The sequence below is a fragment of the Echiichthys vipera genome, assembly GCF_963691815.1.
Source record: "Echiichthys vipera genome assembly, chromosome: 22".
NCBI lineage: Eukaryota > Metazoa > Chordata > Actinopteri > Perciformes > Trachinidae > Echiichthys > Echiichthys vipera.
Window position 1 is genome coordinate 12,338,217 of NC_139847.1, and position 17,511 is coordinate 12,355,727.

Sequence of the window (17,511 nt, forward strand, 5' to 3'; positions counted from 1 at the left end):
CTAATAATGGCAACCGTTTTTATTTAAGGGACTGGTGTCATAATTAGTATTTTTATTATTATTAGCCAAATATGCATAGTATAGCATACTACTATATATAATAGTTTAGAAACTGTATATATACAGTATATATATATATATATATATATATATATATATATATATATATATATATATATATATATATATACAGAGCATAATAATACAGATTACTATATATATATATATAAATTACTGTAATTTGAATGTGAATGTTAGAATGGACACATTGAAAACTGTATAAGAAAACCACTGCAGAAAGGGAATAATATACTAAAGATAACTAAAAAAAAATAGGAAGCTTAAAAAGGAGTATGGCAAGAGGAGATGGTGCAGAGAGAGGGAGAAATGAAAAAAGCCGAAAATCTCACTCTGACAGTAGTGCACTGAGCTCAGCTGATGGCCCCTAATGAAGTACAGCAGCTGCAGAGGAGGAGCTTTTATGACAGGCCAAGTCCCATTCTGACGGATGATGGAGAAAACATGCGCACCAGATTTAAGCAAACCAAAACTATGATAGGCATGCCATGCAATGAGGAGCAGAGTACTGAATGGCAGAACATCGTCAGGATGATGTGCAGTTTGCCTTTTCTTCCTGTACTGAATGAAATCACAATAGCCTCTTAATTGTATTTGAGTTGACCTCCTACAAGTGTAAACACATGTGTAATTTGATGCAGATGAGTGGGGTCCATCCTCTACCTGTTTACAAGTTAATTATACGGTTGCCAATTTGGTAAGAGCATAAAAGTACATTTTTATTTTAACATATCCATGTCTTTTCAAAGATTTTATTTTGGATATTTCCTGCATTGTTGAAGAGTCTGTAAAATCCCTGCGGTGAATCATCTTCATTGTCACTAACAGAGCATGAAGACATTTTCAGGGTCAATGTGCTAGAAAATGAAAATGTACAAAAGTGAAATGATGCTAAAATGATTGGTTTTGCTGGCATGAGTTTCCTGTTTTGGTTGTTTTTTTTTAGAGATACAGAGTGACACATTATATAGGCACATGTAGAGAAGGTATCAGCGAGGGTTCCAAAGTCAAAGCATTGGTATTATCCACTGGCTGTGCAAGTGGCTGTAAAGTTACTCTCTGAAAGGAATTCATAAATGTGCCAGCATGGCCCAAATGTATAATAACTTCCCATCCCTGGATCGCACATCAGCATTATTTCATAGGTCATTAGTGTAACAGGTGTGTTGAAACTGTGTTATATTACTCAATTTAAAGTTGTTTTTTCTAACAGTTTTAAGACAGCAGAATGGGTTTGAACCACCCTTGATCCAATTTATTAAATGCATATATAGAGTACTTTAGAAAGGCACTGGCAAGACTCTCTGAAATGTACGTTTAGTTTGAGTATCAAAGCCTGATGCTTTCAGGCCACACTCTGATCCAGTGGCAGATTCATCTAGTATTTTCTCTGCTTAATAATTACAGAGCCTCGAGTTATCATCTTATCAGGATAGATCTTTCTTTTTGAGTGTTTTATCTTAGTGTCCTTGTACGCTTGGACTACATTAAAGTCCAGGGCTGTATCCAATTGTGTGAAGCTTTAAAGCTTCATTCATAATGTTGACATTCTAATTGAAATCAATCAAATGCTGCGACAGTTTTGTTTTTCTGTTTGTCTTTTCATTTTTTTTTTTTTTTTTTTTGCAAAGCTGTATATAAAGATTAGATATTGGTATTACTATACTATTTCTTTAATTAAGATAGTATTGTTTACATCTTATGTAAGCCATACATTTACAATTACTCCAGTGTTAATTGTACACCCTAGTGAAGTCAGACATATACAATATTGCTCACTGATGCTTTTGCCCTTTGGGTGTGACAGAAAACTTGTGAGGTCCTGGTCGTACAAAGGGAGAAGTGGCGCAATGCATGTGTAGAATAAGAACTGCATGATTTACAGCCTGGGGATTTTTTGGGGACAGTCAGTGCTTAATATTAGAAGGTGCATTGCAGATACATGACAGCAGGTGGCAGCAAACCGCTATATTCCAAGCATTTGTCCGATACAAGTATTTGCATTTTTGTTTCAATATGAACTTTTTACTTAGTAAAGACAAAGTTTATTATTAGGACTAGTTTTATTATTTCTAAATATGCATAATGACCAGAGACCAGGTTCCCTCTTACTAATTAATAATGATAATAATAAAGATTCAAGATCAACATTACTATAACCATATTGCTCTTAAATATACCCTAGCTTGACACACATATGGTTAAACAAAATTGTTTATTTAACAATTATTAGTCAATAAAAATAAAATTAAATGTTACAAAAATTCTTCAAAATCAAAGAATTGTACAAACCATGGCTCCAATTTAAACATTGCATGACATAGAAAAATACAAAAGGCACTGTGCATTAGAGTCTGCTGCATATATAAAACCTTTTGAACCAAAAAATAGTCCACTACACAGATTAACAACATGTTATTAATAACCCTCCTCAAAAACAAAAACAAAATGCCTTGTCTAGCTCTAGATGACAGTTTAACATGTCCTGTGAGTGCTGGAGAATAGGAACTATTTTTAAGAAGCGGGACAGAAAACTGAAAAAGGGATTCAGCTAAAGACAAAACATGAAGCTCATAACTTTACGGAGTGTGAAAAGAAAATGATTCTAAAAGAAATACAGTGCAAATACTAACACACTAAAGGACGTGTGGTGTGCATGTGAGGAGATAGGGATGTGCCTCAAGTTACTGTGTCACATACTTTTCTCGCAATAAGCAATCAAGTCAACATATTTACCTTTTACCGTATTGCCCCTGGACACCGACACTGGTGGTCAGAGATATTTTGGTATATTAAACCTCCTCTGGTTGAATTTTGACAGAAAGAGAGACAAAAGAAATAACTATGCATCTTTTTTTGCACAGATCAATAATATCAATGTACCAACAAGAATCCCGAGCCAACAACCTGCGTGGGTGTCCTGGAGCTTCATATTCACACGGATCCTTGGGATCCATTTTTAAATTGTGCCAAATGAGTGCGCAAGATGTTGAATTACTTTCCAAAAATCTCCAAAAACAAGATGTTCTGAATATTACTGAAACTTCTTGTGTTCTTCAAAACCCACTCTAAGGTAGCCATGTCTAAAAAAGAGACAGATTTGGGGCAGACACCTCCTAACACTGAAATGGGAGTAGTTTAACAAACAAATGAAAGCCTTTCATAGAGTGAGAGAAAGAAGAAATCTTCCTTAAAGTGGCTTTTTGAGACACATTCTTTATGAAGCCTTTGCTTTTGAGCTCCAGAAGTCCAAACATGATCAACAGCAAAATGATTATTACTCTGTACCTTTCTGGTGCTATTAACTGTGCAAATTCACGATTTATTCAAAGCTTTTAGTAGCTCACATGAAAACAGCAAGATATCTATAAAAGACACTCGCCATTTTTTTTTTTACAATCTCTTTGGCTTCTAGTTCCATATCCAACTTTCTGTTACGACAAGTATATAAGCTCATACACATCCCAGTTAGAAGGAGTCAAACTATGTAGCAGTCAGTGCATAGCAGTTTCTTTTGGTATCCAGTCACTGGATCATACAAGGTTGATTGATGCTTTTGCTAAAAATCAAAGGAAACCATGCTCATCAAGTCCTTTTGGAGTAATTGGGTTCCACTTTGCAGTAGTCTTTGTGGTAGAATAGCCTGCAAGACAAAAGCCGGAATGAATGAATGCCAACATTTACATAAAAGCAAGAAGATACGCAAGTATAAAAAAAGTATTAATAATAGAATATGGTACCTGATTCCGATCTGCTTTTAGAAAGTTCTGGTGGCTGAACATCTGGAAGAGGGAGTCTTCCTTCGACATCACTCTCCCCTGATGATGTATGGTCCTCTGCTTTCATGAAGGCTGGCTTCTTATGGTATTTGGCCCGATAAGTGTCAGTCATACAGCTATCTACAGAAAAGTAAGTTGTGGGAAGAGCTATGTCTGTCAGGCCAGGGGAGTCTGTACCGTCATCGTGTCCGGGCTTTGGACTTGGTAACCTCTCGTCGCTCTCGCTGGCTGACAGATCGTTCCTGTCCTGGTCTGATGACCCTGACTTGGAGCTGGCATCTGAAGAAAGCCTGTGCTCGGCAGGTGTCTCAATCCACCGACGGAGGGTAGCGTGTGAGAGTGGGGACCACCCATTTTTTGGTTCATTACGGGGGCTTGATCGCGTTGGCAACTCTGGCGGTGTAGAGTGGACGCCGGATGGGTCAGGGTGACTGTTGCCAAAGGTCTTGGGGGGTAAAGGTGGGGGATAGTTGTGCGAGAAAGAGTCTATATGGGCAATAGTGCTAGTCTCTTCTTGTTCAGAGAAAGGTCCAGCAAGGTCGTCTGAGCTGTTCCACTCAGAACTGCTGGTCTTTGCCAAGTAAGGAGGCACAGGACTCACAGGGCTGCCATCCACATTTTCCTCTTCTTCGATGTCCAGACCATTGTTCTTTTCAAAGATCCCGGGAGTGTACCGGAAGGCTCTTCTTCTGTTACAGAGCAAAAACACAAACATCAGTATTTTACTTGCCTTTGTGCCAAATCAGCTGACTACTTACACAGTATTCTTTGAAAGATCTTTATTACCTTTGTATCTGCTGACCATAGAGGTTATCTGCGTCTTGTAGAACTGGAGATTGTCTTCCTGGTTTATCTAGACAATAATGAAGCCTCATGAGCATTTTATATCATAGTACACTAATTTGTAAGTTCATAATCATCAACACCAGATGGTCAAAAAATAGAGCCAGGTAACATCTGTCATTGAGGTCTATTCAAACATGGCTACAGTATTTCATTTCTGTCTCTCTGCAGCAAAGACGTGTTATCTAACAGGGGTCATGGTGAGGCCCTTTGCCTGGTGCTGTGAGAGGAAGTATCAAAGCAGCTAGTCTGGCAGAGCGCCCTCAGGCCCCCTGTGTACCACTCTGACTGTCTGATCCAGCCAAAGAACGTGGCCCCTCAAAGGGAATTTGGGTTCATATCCAGGCTGTTAGCTCTGAGCTAACAGCACTAATGAAACAATAAGGACCCTGGATGAACTCTAGCAGATTTAGTAGTTGGAAATATGCAAACTAAGTGAAGCAGGGAAAATTCTATCAGGTCATAATGATATGTCATTGAATTGCGTCAGTCATTTTGAAATAAAAGCAGATTTCACCCATCAGATCAGCAAAAACACATGTTTAAAACAGGTCCCTAGGTGGGGGCTGGTGTGGAGCTTAGCCAAGTTAGCAGGTGGGTGTGATTTACAAGGCCTGAGACAGACAACAGCTGACTAACAGGACAAGGAAGAGAGTGAGTAACTGAGGACCATCTGTGATGTGTCAGCATACTCTCTTTTTCCCCCTGTGCTCTCTCAAAGCATTAGTGGCTAAATCCTTTGTGCTGGCATGCAATTACGCCAGGGTCAGACTCCAGACTCCAGATCCCCTCCACAACACTATTGCATTTTTAAGCCGCTAAGTCCATGTGGCAATTCACAATTTGATGACGCTGATCTGCAATGTTGGCAAGCAACTACAACAATATCATTCTCAAAAACCGAAAAAAGGATACAGTTTACAATGCTTTCCCTCTTGAAAATCCCCCTGTCTTTATGGTCACATGCACTGTTGCCGAGTGAAAGCATGAAGAGGAAAGCAGCTGGATAACAAAAGGGCAAGGCGGCTATGTTGTTGAGTTCCATGACAGTTGAAATCAAAACATTTCTCAGCTATCAGATAATTTCTAGAATTCTTTCTCAATCAATTCAATTCTTCAGGTTCAGTGCCTGGCCAATCTCCAGAAAACATTCAGTCATTTCAGTGGAATTTTGGACACCAACAAAACAGATGTACTCAAGGTGTCCTGCTGTTCACATGGCCTACTGCACTTGCCTGGGAAGCCATCCATGTACTGCGACTGAAAGGATTAGGCTGTCGTTCAGTGGCATTCAATGTACTATCTAAACAGCACCATGTGGCGTGCAACAAACTTTCCCTGACATTCCCAAGTAACTGGAAAGCATGAAGTCAAGTTACTAAATAGGATAAAGGTAAGTGAAGCTGTCTCCACTTGCTTAATGTATAAGCCATCAGTGTGTGAGTATAGATGGTCTACTCAAATAAATCACTTACATACCTGTCTCTAATCCCATTCCAACATAAAGGATAACTGAAAAAAGGTTCAAGAGAGGCACCTGTTTGGGGCCTGCTGTTATTCACTAAAAGTTATTCAGGATAATTAACTGAGGAGTGAAGTGATCTGACACCTTTCAATTATACCAACTGCCAGAGTGTGGGTCTCCCAGAGGAAATAGAAAATGTGCCTCTGTACAGACCATGAAAGCAAAGCCAAACTAGCTTTTGAGAAAATTTACATGCAAAACTTCTTGACAGCCCTTTGAAGTTTTATTGATGCGACATTTAAAAAAGAAAAAAAAACAAAAACTTTTAATTTCAGTACTGCCAAGTTGAGATGTGTAGTTCTATGTGTTCTCCTGTCTGGGGTACTTCAAATTCTTGAACATCAATCAGACTCACATGCATATCTACAGTGCAGCTTTTCATTAAGACCGGAACAAAGTGGGAAGGAAAACTGAACCCTGGAATAATGTCAAGTTTTCAACTATTTTCTCTGTCAGTGGCCAGAACTCCATCAAGTCTTCACATTCTTCAAAATCATTTGGAATAGCCATTGTTTCTGTGTCTGTTGATGGGGCACAGGCAGAGGAACATTAAACCAAATGACTCAATATAAATATGTACTGATCCCATAGCATTAACGCTGAGTAGCTCTCAACATGCCAACTCATGGACAAAGATCCACTGCAGAAGAGAACAAACTTGAGGTTTGTACACAGCACTTTCAAGGTTACTCAACCAACACTTGCCAGACACAAATCATCATCAAATTGTTACTCCGAATGCAACTGCGAGAAATAAAGTTTACACCCAAAGCAGTGTATGTTGTCACTTTGAACTTTGCATCACAAGTATTGCTTCAGATAGGGACACTTTATTATAATAATAATTATCTCATACAAATTTTATATATATATATATATATATATATATACATACACAAGGGCAAAGTTAAAAACACATTTCTGTTTATGTAACCATAACTTTAAAGATTATATGATCATGTAAACTGAGCCATAACGGCTTCAAGGACTTTTGATGAGGTCTGTAGGAGCTGCCAGAGCCAATCAGGACAAATTGAGAAAAGGCGTGATTAACTGTCAAGATAGCAGGTTGAAGTGCACCCATCTCCTGACAGCTGTGACCTTTCACGCGGTTATAGTCAGAATGTTCCGCTACCATTTTGGCATACTGTAGCTCAATGATATTTATTCACAAGAAGGACAAAGGTTGTCATTAAGGTGACTTAAGAGGCCCAGACCTAGACTTTAGGTCCCTCCCTATATACAACAAACACGTATAAGAATGAATGCTTGTGGTCAAAATGTCTGCTGAACTCCACAAGTACCCACCCACATGTGTGCTTTTAGAAAGGATTTATGACTTTAATGGACTACTAGAATCTGCTCAGCCTTCTCTGAAACTGCAGCTCAGTCCAGACTACCACCACTGATTTCAGGCCAAATTGACTTAGGACACATTAACTGCAGCTTGTCAATACAATTTGCAGACAGCAGTGTGTAAATATTCCATACTGGTTTTAAAATAGCTCATGAGGAACAAAACTCAAATGCCCCATCACTGATTTTTACCAGGTTGAGGTTGAACAATTAATAATTAATTATTGCAAGGCATACAATGATACATTTAATCAAGACTCACTCAAGATACAGCTATAGATACATTTTAAGTACTCTGAAATTGTACTAATCAAAGAGGAGGCAAATGATTGAACCCGGTTAAGTGCATGATGAGTAGACACTGTCATACCTTATTAAAAGGCACTAGGTGGCAAACAGCCCGAAATTGTAACATAGTCTATGTGTACTTTTAAACAAAATGTAGGTTTGTGCAATAAATTATGAGCACCGAGCTGGTCAAATAAAGACTAGCTTCAAAAATGATGATTGACGACAATTTCTGAAAAACCTGGATTGTCCCTCCCAATAAAAATACCCCAAGATACTCAAAATTGAAAAAATGTGTCCTTAGACGTCACATTCTTCACATTTTAGATTCACATCTAAAATGAAATAACTGAAATGGTGGAACAAATAATGTTTGACAAATGTATTTCTGAATCCACATTCCATCTCTGGTCCCCTCCACTACAATGCAAGTGAATGGGTAGTTTCTCACCTGACTGCCAGATGTATTGATTCGCATGATTCTCATTTGCTCAGCATATCAATCTGGGAACTCTCGTTTGGAAATCTTTTGGGAAGGGGTGAAAATACTGGTGGCTGATTGGATTAATCATCTGTCTATTGGGCGAAATAAACCAATCAGGTCAGTATCAAGAGTATGCGTTGCGTCACACTCAAACCTGACTCAAAAGCAATGCTGATTGCACGTTCGCTTGGCAAACGGCTCCCAATTTTCTCTGTTGCACGTTATCAGACTAATCTGCAAGGTCAGGATGGTCTCACAAGGCTAGATGATCAGCAGTCTTTTAAGAAAAAGGGGCTTCATATTTTGATATTCATCCATATCAGTTAATCCTGCATAAAGCAGTCCTGTACACAAGTAGAAAAGGAAGATGGTGAGAAGAACTGGAGGTGAGTAGAAATTACATGCCCAAGACCCTTAAAATTATTATTTACTAATATAAAAATAAAGTAAGAAGTGATACACTCGGCTGTTTAGGACAAATAAACCAGAAAGGTAAGCACATTAAATGATTCCATGTGCAGTACTTTTTGAACCTCTACGAAGTTGTGATTTATGGTGGCATGGTATGAATTGCATAGAGTCAAAAAATCACTTTTGTGATCCCCCCCAAATCCCGACTTCGGATCTGCACCCCTGTCAGGGGACCTCCTTTAGAAAAAAAGAATATTGCAGCAGTGAATACATAACCATGGCTGCCATAGACGTGGTTGACCCTTTGCCAGGGATTTTTTCACATGAATCACTGAGCATTTGCAGATGCTCACAGGCAAATAACAAAGACCAGCATTCAACACTATGCATTTCTGCTAGTTTCCCCCAACTCACCGCACTTGTGTAAAAGCTATTTTCAACTCTGAAATAAAACTAAAGGCAGATACTATTGCAGCGGCTGTTTCTATGCTGCATTGCATTTCATGGTTCCTTGAAATAACTTCAGTGCTACTCAATGGCATTTGCATTGCCTAGTGTTTGAAAACCACCTTCTGACAGGCCCAGCCATGGCATTTTCTGCTCGACTGGGCACGGCTGTGTGGCCCCTCAAGGCCCACCCCTCCTTTATTCAGGATTAGCTCAGAGTAATATAGTTACTGTGCTGAGGGAATTTGTGAGACATTTTTCAAGATATTTGTTCATTTCAGAAATATATGTTCCTTCTTTTTCTCTATGCTGACACTGTGCATCACGAGCAAGCATGTCTTAGATAAAGAATGTGAAGGGTGTTCAGGCGACAAACCTCCTAGTGCTATTCATGTCATCTAATCTCCCTCCAACCTGTCTGGAAGATAAAAATACCCATTATTGCAACGGTGCAACATGACTCGTATTTGGGGCTCCTCATATTTTCTTTTTACAGGCTTTTTTCTTTAACGGTAGTTGTGTCCAAACTGATCCCCAACCCTAGACTATGTATCCCCATGGATCTAAAAGATGTTGTACTTCCTGATGCAGGAAGACATAATTCACTGCAGTTAACAGATAAAGTCCTCGAGGTTCTTTTTTCACCCTTTCATATTTTATCTTTTATATAGTTTGTGAGGAAAGACAGAAGACCTGATCCAAACCAGGATTTTCATTTCTGACGTTACTGTAGAAAGGGTTCTAAACCAGTTTCCCATTTGTTTCCTTCCTATGTACATTTCTCTGTGTGCTGCATAACAAACTTTACTCAGGGGAAAAAAGGTCAAGGCCCGTCAGTGAGAAACCAGAGCACACTTATTTCCATACAGTAGCCCTTCAATCAGGCTGTGACCTTACAGTACTGATGGAACAATAAATCAAGGAAATTGTCTCGTACCATCTTAATGTTTCAGATCCTAACAACACACTGAAGTCTACAGGGGCAGAGGAAATGTCTTTGATGTCAGAGCCAAGTCTTTGTTAAAGACTTATACTGTAATTTTTGGCTTATTGCCTTATTCTTCTTCTGGATTTATATGTGTATTTCAGAAATATGAAACTGATGCATGTGTGACAGTTACTTACCAGTGGAAAATGTAGAGTATAATATGTCATCATTCAAATCATCACTTCTTCTCCGAGGGAAGTGATCCCTAAAACACAAAATAAATCAAATGTTTTATGCATTGCCAAAATATACAACCATGGATCCGCAAAAAAAGGAAATAAACCTTCATGACTTCAGCCTAAATGTATGTTTCTATCATGCCTGATTTACAGTGGTGTAATCCGCACCTGTACAAATACCTCACTGTCAAAAATCTCAAGATTTTTTTAAATGTTTATTTCTTTTTTGCAACATATGTTTACTGTAACAGTAAACATAATGAAAACTGGTGACAAAAAAAATACAATACTCATGCCATATTAAAATAATTTTAATTTTGGTATTATATAAAAAAAAAAAAAAAATTAAAAATTGTTTAAATTTTCAGTAACTTGAGGCCTTAACCCAGTCCCAGAACATCCTACTGTCAAGACACAGGCTTGAATAATTCACTAGCAGCTGAGGAAGTCAGCTATCTGCTGGCTCTCCCTTCTGAGTACAAGAGTTGTCAGCTGGATGTGATCATTATCTCCAAACAAGACCTGTACTACAAAGCCAACAAATGACAGCCCAGCATAAGAAGGCTGACACATGTGCCTTGTGTGCATTTATGTTAAATGGGTCGTGCTATTCTTAGAACAGTTTGTTTGTAATGTTTAATCATTTAAAGATGACAGGCCTGTTGAGACTCAAATCCTTAATGAGCAGGGCATGGGATGACAAAGCAGCATTATGATGCTGGTGCCACAGTGAAAATTGTGTAACAGCAATTTCTGACCCATACTGTGTATACCTGTCTGATAAAAACTTAGATCTCAGTCTATTTTACCTTGTCAGATGCAGCTCAGGTATGGGCCGCAGGTCCTTGGAGGAAAGGTTCTCTACCACAGGTGAGTCAAGATTTGCTGAGCCATTGCTTAGTCTGTCACTACTTTCATATCCAGATTCAGTCCGCTGGATCTTCCAGTTGTCATTCCGCACTTTTAGAGTTGCTGAGCCCTTTGACCTGTCCTTGTCACTGTAGCCTCCCCGGCCATCTGAGTCCAATGAGCTTCGGCTGCCACCTGTTTCATGCCTCTGCTCATCCTCATAGATGGTCATTAGGCTCTTGGGTTTGCGTTCTTCTCGGCCTCCCCACGTGAAATCTCTGTCTCGCTCTTGGTCACGAGAGGGCGACTGACTGCTGGGTCTTCTCCGGGGGCTGTGCTGCCTACGCTCTTGGCTTACCAAATTACCACCAGTACCACCACTTATAACACTGTCCACATTTAGCGCCTCGCGCATGGGCTTCCAGGGGCGGCTGGACCTGCTGCGGCTTCCCGGGCGCTCTCTGGAGTCTTGGCTGCTGTCTGTATCATATCCGTTGGATACTTGGTCTAATCTCCGGCTGTGATGACCACTACTGATATTGGGCACACCGGGCAAAACTTGGACCTTCGAGTGAGAGCGAGCGGGCTCATGTGAGGACCTTCCACCGAGGTGGGGTGTCCGCTCAGTCCGTGTGGGACCTTTTCCTTGGCTGCTGTACAGACGGGTTTCCAGGTGCTGTTTGAAGCCATTCTCTGGAGGGGAGACAGAGCGGGAGTAGGTCCTGTCCTGACCTGGATCTGGTTTTAAACAAAATAAGTTTCATGAGAGCTTGAACTATAAGAAAAGAAAAACACATAAAAACAAATAGATGGTTTCTCAATGATTCTAGAATAAAACACTTGTAGTTAATCTGTTAACCTACAAATCAGTTGAGACAGAAAAAATGATACCTACTTAAACTTTTCTCACCTTTAAACCACTAAAAGTCCTATCCATAATGAATGCAAAAATGAATGCAACAAATGTGGCATCATACCCTTTGTGTAAAAAGTTATGTATAACATGGGGAAATCATTTTATCTGATTATCATACATTTCCTGCTGTATCTGATGTCAAAAGACAGGGTTATCAATAAATTTAACCACAACAACAAAAATGTACTTTCACTGACACCTCAACACTGAGCTAAAGCAGAGTGCAGGTTGGACAGAAAGCGAGGGAATGGTATGACTACAACAGGGTTACTGACTTTTATGTGTGCAGATGACAAGAAGGTGTAAATTACAGCTGACAGGAGTCGATTTTCTCTGGTGTGTACACGGAGGGTAGCCGGCTCACATACAGAAATTCATGATCTAAATAATAATAATAATACCTGATAGATGGAAGAGGTAGGACTTTGGTCTATATACATACATGTAGGTGTTTTCCAAATGCGCAAATGACATGTCTGCACATGGTAGTATGTTACCAATGGGTGTCTGTTATTCCAAGGACACTTCCAGCCATAATAGCCACTTTCAAAATGTATGACCAGACATCCTTCCTGGAAACTACTTCATTAGTGTCAAGCTATACAAGAACCCACACACCCTTATTTCTTTACACAGCAGTGACATTTCCAAACAGCACTTAATTGTATATGTTTTGTTTTAATCTTCTAAATAAAATCCAAAAACCGAATTCCATTTCATTATGCACCGGGAATGCAGTGTTATACTGTACTGTGCTCATTTAAATAAGAAGGTTCATCTATCCCATGCATTTTCAGAACTTCAAGCTGACTGAGGCTGTGTATTGGAGTCATCTAAATGACCTGGTGAATCTGACCTGCGGTCATGTTTGACTGTACAGAAAGTGACTTTAATACTACATATAACTGTCTGCGAGAGATTAAGTCCCTATTGCTTCAGATTTTGCTGACTGTGTGCTAGTGTTAAATCACTTCACACATAGCTCTCAACATTTCTTCTCTCATATATACGATTCCAGTGTGTTTTAAAGAGTTTCTGCCGTGTTGTCAACAGCACACAAGGCTGTGGATCATTTTGGAAGAATGGCAACATGTCTATATCAATATAACCAGAAAGTCATTTATAAACTATCCTGGGGTGATCCCATAATCAAATATAAGCTTTTCTTGAGTGTTTTCCATTTCAGGAAAATACTTTTCAGCAAAGTGCTAGCCTGGGCATGGACCCCGCTGCTGTAAATTTACACTACTTACATTAACTGTAGTGCCACCTCCAGCCCCGCCATTCATCATGGCAACGACACTAGCCTCCTTTAGCCGACTGCATTCAATCATTATGGGATGTGAGCTCATGACTAACACAGGCTATTGCTGTTGACATGGTGGATTTGGGTGTGTGTTACAATTGTGCTCCATAATCCCTTCACTGATACTTAATTGAAAACAGTGATGTACTAAAACAGTATTAAGAGAGAACACACACACACACACACACACACACACACACACACACACACACACACACACACACACACACACACACACACACACACACACACACACACACACACACACACACACACACACACACACACACACACACACACACACACACACACACACACACACACACACACACACACACACACACACACACACACACACACACACACACACACACACACACACACACACACACACTTTTGTTTGTAAATATCCATGTAGACCACAGAGAGGTGAACCAATGGCTCTGAATATGAGAGAGGGATGAAGGCAGGCTCAAACAGACGTCAGCACTTAATCCCCTTTCTGACACATTGCTCCCGAACCAACAGTTACATAAGGACAGGGGAAGTGGAAGGCCAGTCTTTTGTATCCGAATGCCTTGAGTGTATGTGTAATGTGTTGTATTGCATGTGCAGTCGACATCTATACATCCACACACATTATCTATCTGCGACCAACCTCTGTAGCGTGACTCTGGCCTCCGTTGACCGCTCCTATCAGGCTCTCTTCTGGATGGATGCATCCCACGCACCTCTCCTGCTCTCTGGGCAACTTCTCGAGAAATGTCCCTGAGGCGACTCTTGGGATCGCTGGTGCCAATTTTCACTACCCAAAAAAAAAGAGATGAATATTTGCTGTTTTGTTTTGTTTTTCTCAATCTCAGTTGAACCAGTGTCTCAGTCTACAAATGGATATATATTGCCACAACATCCTCCTCATGGTTTTTCAGCCCTTAGTCCCTCTCTTATTGAGTGTGTACATGGAGGCAACTTTACAGCACATCTTTGGGCCGATGTATATGGTACATTCTCTGCTCCATGAGGGGAAAGGCAGCAGGGTTGATACACGTCCATGCACAGGATTCCATACTCTGTCTGACAGATTTTCTCTTTGAAATGTAATAATAATCATGGGCCATGGCACTGGAAAATATGACCATACCATGGTTCTGTTAGCTGTCTGAGAATTCAACAGGAATATCTGTGAAGAGAACATGATGTTCAAATAAAAAATTCACATGATGATGAATCAGAGCTTCATCAATTGACTTCAGATTAGACTGTGGTGCTACTGGCATTATATTGACCTGACGGCAACACCAAATCTTAAGCAACAAGTGAGGGGAAGCTGTGATACAGATCTTAACAAGCTCTTTTATTTCATTTTGATCTTTTCCTGTCTTTATTAAAGAGTTTTGTTGTTGGCAATTTTACACCGCAACATAAAAACAGTGGATCCTCTATTAATATCAGAGGAGATGCAATTTCACCAGTTTGTTCCGCTTCAACAACCCTTTCTTTCACTTTTTTTCTAAGTAAGGCTATTTACATATCTTAACAAATCTCCTCCAATTTGCACTCTTCTCCCTGCTTGCATGTAAGTGTGTGTAGAATTGGCAGCTCTTTGTGACCTCTCTCCTCAATGAAGGTCCCTAATCTTCCTGTATTTCTAACATGACCAGATTTAGTTTTACAGCCATTTTATATTTCCTATACAGATATGACCTGTCGTAACAGTTATGAACAGATAAAGGATTTTATATTTTACTACTAAAGCTATTTTGAGTTTGAAAATCCTATATTAATTACAATTCAAAATGACATTGACATTATCCTGTTTGACTCTGCAATTTGAATGATATGATAACAATAACGATTTAACTATTTTAAAATTGGCTATCAATTATATTGATGTGGCCAATGAACCAACTGTAAAAGATGGGGGAAAAATGGAAAATAAAGTTAGGATAGGACTAGAAAAAAATGTATTCCATGAGGCCCAATATTCTAAAAAAAATGACTTGTTAAAATGGAAACATCTTTAAATATGAATCTGTCTCTCTTTGCATTCTCAACATATTCAGCCTTTCAATATTTTGTCTCTTACCTGGTCTTCCACTGGTCGGAGTGCTGCCCCTGCTGAAGGTGGAAGGAGACTTCTGCTTGAAAGAGCCTTGGCCCAACAGAGCGTTCAGATTCTCTCTGGTGAGGTCCAGCTTCTTGGGGGCTAAAACTGGAGACTCAAAACCTGCAGGGCAGGAAAAAGAAACATTTTAAAACTTCAAGGCAGGGCCAAAAAAATGCATCATCATCTTTGTCAAACAAAAACACAACAAGCTTTGTTACATAAGTTTTATGATAAAACATAACTTTGATTAACAAAAACACAGGTTACACCTGACAGTAAGAAATTGAATTTAAATAACAAAATCAACACAATGTTCTCCTTGGTTTTTGCAGGATCATCCAGTTTGGTCTCGCGCCCTCACAGCTCTGATTGCCAGTGAGCGGCTACCACAGCTAGGACCTGGGGAGCGGCCAGCATGGAGAGTTGGAGGAGGATCTTTAAAGTGGATAAAAACCTCCCCAACCAAACAAATCCTGGGATATATAATCCAAACTGCAGAGATGTTCAGCTGTTGTCATCAACAAATTTCCATTACTGCCTGCAACAGCAACTAATATGATCTGGGCTTTAACACATCCTATAAAGAGTTATTTTTGTTCGCTGATGTTTCTTCTTTTCTAGATTTTTGTTCTTGTTTTTTTTTTTTAAGTTATTTGTAAAGGAAGTCCATTTTGATTTATGGATTAATTGTGTGTTGTTGGAGTAAAAGCATTACTTTAATAAACCACAAGCCTTGCAAGAATTTGACGATGTAAAACATCATGTCTTTTTAAATTTTCCACATTACCATAAGATCACATTTGTTCTTAGTCAGATATTTCCCAGCTGGGTGTACACAGACAAACAGGTTTTTACTTTATTCCCTCCACATGTTGCACTATTAATACAAAAAAAGGGGAAACTTGATGGCTCAGTTTTGTCTTAATGGGTGTTTTACAGTATGGTACTATAATCTAATAGGTCACTTGGGATAGGAAAGAAAAAACACACCCAATCGCGTGAATGACAAAGATCGCAGCATCTCAAATGAATTTGATGTTATCATTTCCATAAAAGGGCACGGAAGCAACACCTCATCTTACCTGATAATATAACTATGTTGCCAACAGAACCTCTACAGTGAAAAGGTTTTCAATGGCCTCAGTCATATTCTTTATTAGGGTCCTTATTTCAGTAGAGATTGGCACAGTCAAAATAGTTAATGTGAACAACTCAATTGGGCAGGCCATACCTTGCACTTCACCATTGATGGTGGTCTTGTAGTGAGACTGGCTGCTGTTTTGTCTTGAGGCATCATCTGCGGTGATAGCACTCCCGTCAGGGTTGGAGTAAAACAGGAGGAGAGGCTGGAAGTGACCTTTGATACATTTGCTTACCACATCTTTCCACCTGGAGCCAATCTACAGCAAAAGACAAAAATGAAGGTGGGTTATGCACCTGTATGTGAACTGGAAACAGTAATTCTGCACAGTTATGATGTATAATACACAGTAAAATACATTTTAAAAGACTAGCTAGAAAATAATTCGTCATCCGCATGCTTTCTTGGGGATCAATCAATCAATCTGAATATATAAATCAGGGTTTAAAATGTTGAATTTTTCTAATGGGAAATAAAGCTGCCATGGTCAGATTCAATTTAGAAAAGCAGACTGTACACAAACAGATTGTACATATAACAGGATCATTTACTTTCCTGTCCCCATCTGTTTTCATTTTCCGAAAGGGTATCAAAAAAGCTTTGTTGTGTAACTGATCTGTCATTTTAACTTATTACACACTGAAGTTCACAGTTCATCACCAGAATACCGCAACTCAAGTCAATCTTAACCTAACAGAAAATTACGTGACAGCTTTGATAAAATTCACCGGCAAACTTTGAAACAAAACCTCACCTTTATTGTGCATGGTCTTATTTGTGAATAAATATATCGCACTAAGGCCAAATTGCACAA

The 17,511-nt window shown here is 39.3% G+C and overlaps 1 protein-coding gene across 1 annotated transcript in view; it reads right to left on the reverse strand.

Annotated features, from left to right (window-relative positions):
• Nucleotides 1-2,376: 2,376 nt before the first annotated feature.
• usp53a (ubiquitin specific peptidase 53a) overlaps nt 2,377-17,511 on the reverse strand; it is a 33,113-nt gene continuing 17,978 nt past the window's right edge. The window contains exons 10-17 of the mRNA XM_083936669.1: nt 16,788-16,956; nt 15,536-15,676; nt 14,108-14,254; nt 11,188-11,965; nt 10,337-10,404; nt 4,644-4,710; nt 3,819-4,546; nt 2,377-3,721 (exon numbers count right to left, since the gene is read on the reverse strand). Of these exons, the coding sequence (XP_083792795.1) occupies nt 3,645-3,721; nt 3,819-4,546; nt 4,644-4,710; nt 10,337-10,404; nt 11,188-11,965; nt 14,108-14,254; nt 15,536-15,676; nt 16,788-16,956 (2,175 nt within the window). The 3' untranslated portion in view covers nt 2,377-3,644. The remainder of the gene's footprint in view (nt 3,722-3,818; nt 4,547-4,643; nt 4,711-10,336; nt 10,405-11,187; nt 11,966-14,107; nt 14,255-15,535; nt 15,677-16,787; nt 16,957-17,511) is intronic.